Source organism: Chrysemys picta, chromosome 9 (assembly GCF_011386835.1).
Source record: "Chrysemys picta bellii isolate R12L10 chromosome 9, ASM1138683v2, whole genome shotgun sequence".
In the NCBI taxonomy this organism is placed as follows: Eukaryota; Metazoa; Chordata; order Testudines; family Emydidae; genus Chrysemys; species Chrysemys picta.
In genome coordinates, this window is record NC_088799.1 from 67,435,005 (window position 1) to 67,440,387 (window position 5,383).

At 39.9% G+C, this 5,383-nt stretch overlaps 1 protein-coding gene across 1 annotated transcript; it reads left to right on the forward strand.

Annotated features, from left to right (window-relative positions):
* The first annotated feature begins 227 nt into the window (after positions 1–227).
* Positions 228–704, forward strand: RPS19 (ribosomal protein S19). The gene is given in 1 exon segment (XM_065556486.1): positions 228–704. A coding segment is annotated over 1 exon segment (438 nt). The 5' UTR covers positions 228–266.
* Positions 705–5,383: the final 4,679 nt, after the last annotated feature.

Below are 5,383 nucleotides of genomic sequence, written 5' to 3' on the forward strand. Positions count from 1 at the left end.
TTGTTCGTTTCACCTGGCTTGCGTACTTTATAAACACACAATTCAGACCAGGTGTCTGAAAAGGTCTGTGTACCTGAGACTAGTTTTGAGAAAATCCAGGATGATGTATAATATTGAAAACACACGAAACTTAGTGTTCTAGACAATTTTACTTCAAAATCTGGTGAAATTCAATTATTTCATTTTGAGATAGGTTTGTGCCCTTGTGAGAGTTTTAAAATCCCCAGAGAGTTTTCCGAGCCCGGCAGCGCGGAGCCAGCAGCGAGATGCCTGGTGTCACGGTGAAAGACGTTAACCAGCAGGAGTTCGTCAGAGCCCTGGCTGCCTTCCTCAAGAAGTCAGGAAAGCTGAAGGTGCCCGAGTGGGTGGATACAGTCAAACTTGCCAAGCACAAGGAGTTGGCCCCGTATGATGAGAACTGGTTTTATACCTGAGCAGCTTCCACAGCCCGGCACCTGTACCTCCACGGCGGTGCCGGCGTCGGCTCCATGACCAAGATCTACGGGGGCCGGCAGCGCAACGGCGTCATGCCCAGCCACTTCAGCCGCGGCTCCAAGAGCGTGGCCAGGCGGGTGCTGCAGGCCCTGGAGGGGCTGAAAATGGTGGAGAAGGATCAGGATGGAGGTCGCAAACTCACCCCCCAGGGACAGAGAGATCTGGACAGAATCGCCAGCCAGGTGGCAGCTGCAAACAAGAAACATTAAAATCCCCTGACACTGAAGAAGATAGTCACACAACTCCGTCCAAACTTAAACTATCATGTTTCACACAGCTCTAGTAATTTACCATTTTCCTTCATTTGAGAGCTTGAAGTCTGTAAATACACTGTGCATCGGTTTATCTGAACAACTCCAAACTTTGCATTGTAGAATGCCTTAGCCCAAATTTTGCCATTTGAGTTTTTCTCTAGATTATGTATTTAGTTGGGAAACTGTGTGCCATTTAAATTAAGTGCTGCTGAAAATTCCTCTTATTCCTGGAGGAAAAAACTGATGTTATCTTCCAGTTTAAAAAATGGATAATCTGACTAACTATGGGACATTTCTTCTGTAACTTGTATACTTTACTGGAATGATATTTTCAACTGTTAATTGATCTATATATTATGTACTAATTATATTGATTACTTAAGAATCCCCAGTTATCACATTGAGGGTTGCCAGGTTCTTGCCCCAAGATCAAGCCCAGTATTATTCAGTTATCATATAGTTGGGAACCCTGGTGTGCACAGTTGCAACACTCAGACTATAGGAATGCTTTTATATTTACAAATATAGTTTATTAATACATTTAGCACAGTCACAAACACCCCAAATGAGTAAGATAGATAGAGATACTACAGAATGTACATCTACACACCCATATACTCACACCATCTCTTGTAGAACAACCTGAAATGTTAGCCATCATCTTCCTCACCACCATCACCTTCTCCATCACCACAAGTGGCTATCATTCTGGCACCTCCCAAGGACTACATCTCTCTCTCCTACCACCCCTAGGCTGTGATGCCACTTTTATAATATGTTATGCTGCCGCTGCTATGTTTGATGCATATTCAGTAGGGGATTTTTTCCCCCCTTTTCCTTATTTGTATTTCCTCACCTTACTAATGTTGGACTGTCTTTTTTCCTATAGATTAGTATATCAATGATCTGAACTTATTATTATATATGTCCATTTGTTACAATGCCCTTTTGTGGTTAGGCATCACATTTGTTATTTCTGTCCTAACCAGTTATTTTGGATCTTTCCAAGTTCCAAGTTGTGGTGTACTTGTTAAGTTTAAAAGGGTATGAACTTAGGAAAGCCCCTATACCAACCTGCTTTAACACATCTCTATGTTAAAGGTCACAGCCATACATGGACCTTATGGTTTAGCTCTTCACCATCTATTAGTGAAAGATCCCAAACATATGTATGCTAACTTTGCCTTAGCTCACCATACAAGATGTGGCCTGCAAGTCCCTTGTGTTACAGTCAAAATATATTCTAAGCTATAAAATCAAACCCATAAGAAAATAAGAAACTTATAAGAAAAGATATATTGGGAAGCAAGCAAGCTAGTCTTAAATTTATCTCATGTACCTGTTATGTACGTCAGTTCATTGCCAGGATGCTTCTGTGATTGAATTATTTACCTGTGGACAGAAATTCCCCTTAAACTCTATTTTCAGCTCCCCAAATACTTGGGGTTTTTCTTTGGGCTTTTTATCTGTGCAAAGTTTATCTGCTTAAAATTCATAGGTCTGAAGCCTTATGCTAACTTGCTGAAGCTAATGTCTTACAGGATACAGGCCTGTAGGTTTCTTGCATTACTGCTGAATATAATACAAGGCAGAATATAATGCAAAGCAGTAAGTATAATAAAGGCAAACTTGCCCACTGGACTACAGTTGCCAAGCGAGTCTTTTATATTCCATTTCAGTGATATTGTGTGAATAAGGGATTTGCTTTATTACAAACCCAGCTTTATCCTTTAAGAAAAATAAATAAATGTTAACTATTGCTCAAAAAGTTTTTGATTGTTGAGAAACTTTAAAAGGTTATGTATGGTGGGTGTTGTCTGCCTTGAAATAATCAATATTGCCATTCAATGGCTAACAACTAACATATTTCTAACCTGGAAAATTAAGAATAATTTATTTTATGTACAATATTTAGGAGTCAGTTCTCAGTAAGGAAGGAGATTCCCTGTGTGTGGATTTGCTCCAACTCCATTTTCCTTTTTTGTCTTTTTTTTTCTCAACTATCTCTATTTTCTTCTCAAAGTTTCTGCACCCCACCTGCCCTGCTTGTCTTAAGCTCCATTTTTTCCTCTCCCAGGATCCTCCCCCTTCATCAAGCTGTGTCATTGCTTTCACAGCTGCCTTTTAGTTGAAATCTTGTGGCAACAGCTGTAAGCATCTGCCAGTATTCACACCTATAGCAGCATATGCAGAGGAATGAGAAGAGATAATATGGTAGTCTTTATAAGCCAGACCATAATCAACATCTCTCTCTCCTAGGATCACAGGAGAGGGTGATTGCCAGGAACAGTCATGGTTTGTCCACCTCCTAACCCAAATGCATTATTGACATCAATTATATTACCTGTATACGGCAAGATCATTTTCACAGGAGCCCTTCCCAGATCACAAAATACATGACACTGCAGCTTTCAGCTGCATCACTGAATAGCTCTGCAAGTCTGAATTTATGAGCCAACCTGGGGATGTCTCCAGCAGAAGTTAAAGTAACAAATCTTGGGAACAGCCCTTTTTTAAAAAACAACCCTATTGTGAAGGGGAGAGCATAGTGGGAGGAAGAGGAGGATTTTCTCACTGATCAAATGAGATCTTTCATATGTAAAGTTCCACCTTAAAAATCCCTTCTAAAATCTATAAAAAGCAACAGATGCAAGAAGTGAGGTTCTTACCCACGAAAGCTTATGCTCCCAATACTTCTGTTAGTCTTAAAGGTGCCACAGGACCCTCTGTTGCTTCTTACAGATTCAGACTAACACGGCTACCCCTCTGATACTTTCTAAAATCTAATCCACCCAACAGCACAATCTCACTCTGTTACTCACCTGCAGTGATATTGTAGTCTTTAGGCTAAATTTTGTTCCCATGGAAATCACCAGCACAGCTTCACTGAATGGGAATTGAACTACTGCCCTTTTCCCTATGGAAAAATTGAAATGTGAGTTCAGTTTAGGGATGACTCTCCCACAGCAACTAGCAACACTGGTATTTCGGAGGCTTCAAACCCATGAGAGCACAAGGGATTAGTGGCAAAGAATTTGTCCCAATTCATATTTCACCAACCACACAAATTTCCCTTCCTTTTCTCTCCTTCAGAATTTTTTTTAAGTGTGAGAATAAACTTTTAATTTGAAGGACTATTGTGATGCTGAATAAATCTCAAGTCCACATTAGCCCTGCTGCTTTAACCAGTACTAGATAACACAAAGAAGACATGAACTGAAAGTTCTAAAACCCATATAAACTTCTTCCCCTCCGTGACTTAATGTCACTGACAGTTTTATGTTGATATACTGTTGATGCCATCGATAAATGCAATCCTAAACTTCAGGTGTTTGGATTTGTCAGTTCATGCACAGCTTTAATGTTCAACCTACTGTATTTATGTAAAAGGAGGGGCCAAGAGACATTTTCATTTTACAGGAAATATTATCAAAGCTTTGCTGTACTGTAAATAGAGGATGGACGGTAAACACAGCAGTAAACTACAAACTAGAATTGCAAACTCCAGCTAAATAAGGCCCTCAAAGTAGAATTTTTTTCTTCATCATAAACTTGAATAAATGTATTAAGCCTTGACTAAAACAAAACTTGAAGGCTGAAGGGGAAAGCTTTTAATAATTCTAGAAAAAACATCTTTAAGGTGCCAAATTAGTAACAAAATATGCAGGCAGACTCAAAATCTACATAGCTATTTACATTTTTATACCAACCTTTTCCTCCTCCTTTTCTCTATCCATTTTTATTTCCCCATCTTTTAATATCCCTTTCCCTTCTCCATTACCAGTGTTCTCTTGGCTTCACTCTTCCTTGGCCCTATTTCTTCCTACCCTTTCCTACTACAGTTCTCTCTCCACCTCAGCTCATTGTTTCTCACCAGTCATTTGAAGCATTTCCTGGAGCAGTGAATAAATCCCAAAACCCAACCCCCGAAAAAACTTGTAGTCAACAATTAACATTTTAGGCAATTCTCCTTCCTCTTCTCTGCTGCAGCAACTACACCATTGCTAGCAATGGTGGGAGCATTCACAGGTATTTTTACCACCCTGTTGTCTAGACTTGCCAGTGAATACTGTGTAATATGTGTCTGTTTTAAAACCTGCCACGCTTTTTAAGGGTTGTGCTCCTTAGGCTGCCCCACCCCTCCCGGTTCACTCTTTCTACATCTTCTGCCAGCCAGAGATACAGTACAGAAGCTGGAAAAAGGCAACCTTTAAAATGAATGAACTGTGCTCAAGAAACAAGGTATCTGAAAGTGAGAAAAAGTGGTAGTTCACCCACAGTGGGCCCATTAAGAAAAATCCCTTTGCCACATCATAAGATTTATTTTACCATATAATTTGTGGTAATTCGTGTATACATGTTAAATAAAGCTACTGTGAGTGGTAAATGCCTATGAATAGTGTAAATCAACTGAAGATAAGTAAAGAGGTTGTTCCCCTTCCAAGTTAAGAAAGTGAAAACTGCCACTGTTGTGTTATGTGACCTTTCGGAGGCCCTTTACCTTGCTGTCTCAGTTTACACATCTATTCAATGGCTATAATATGAATGGCTACAACCTCCCCAGGGACATAATGAGGCTTAGTTGATTTAAAAGCAGTATCAGAGGCTCAGAAGAGAGGTATTATAAAAGAGCT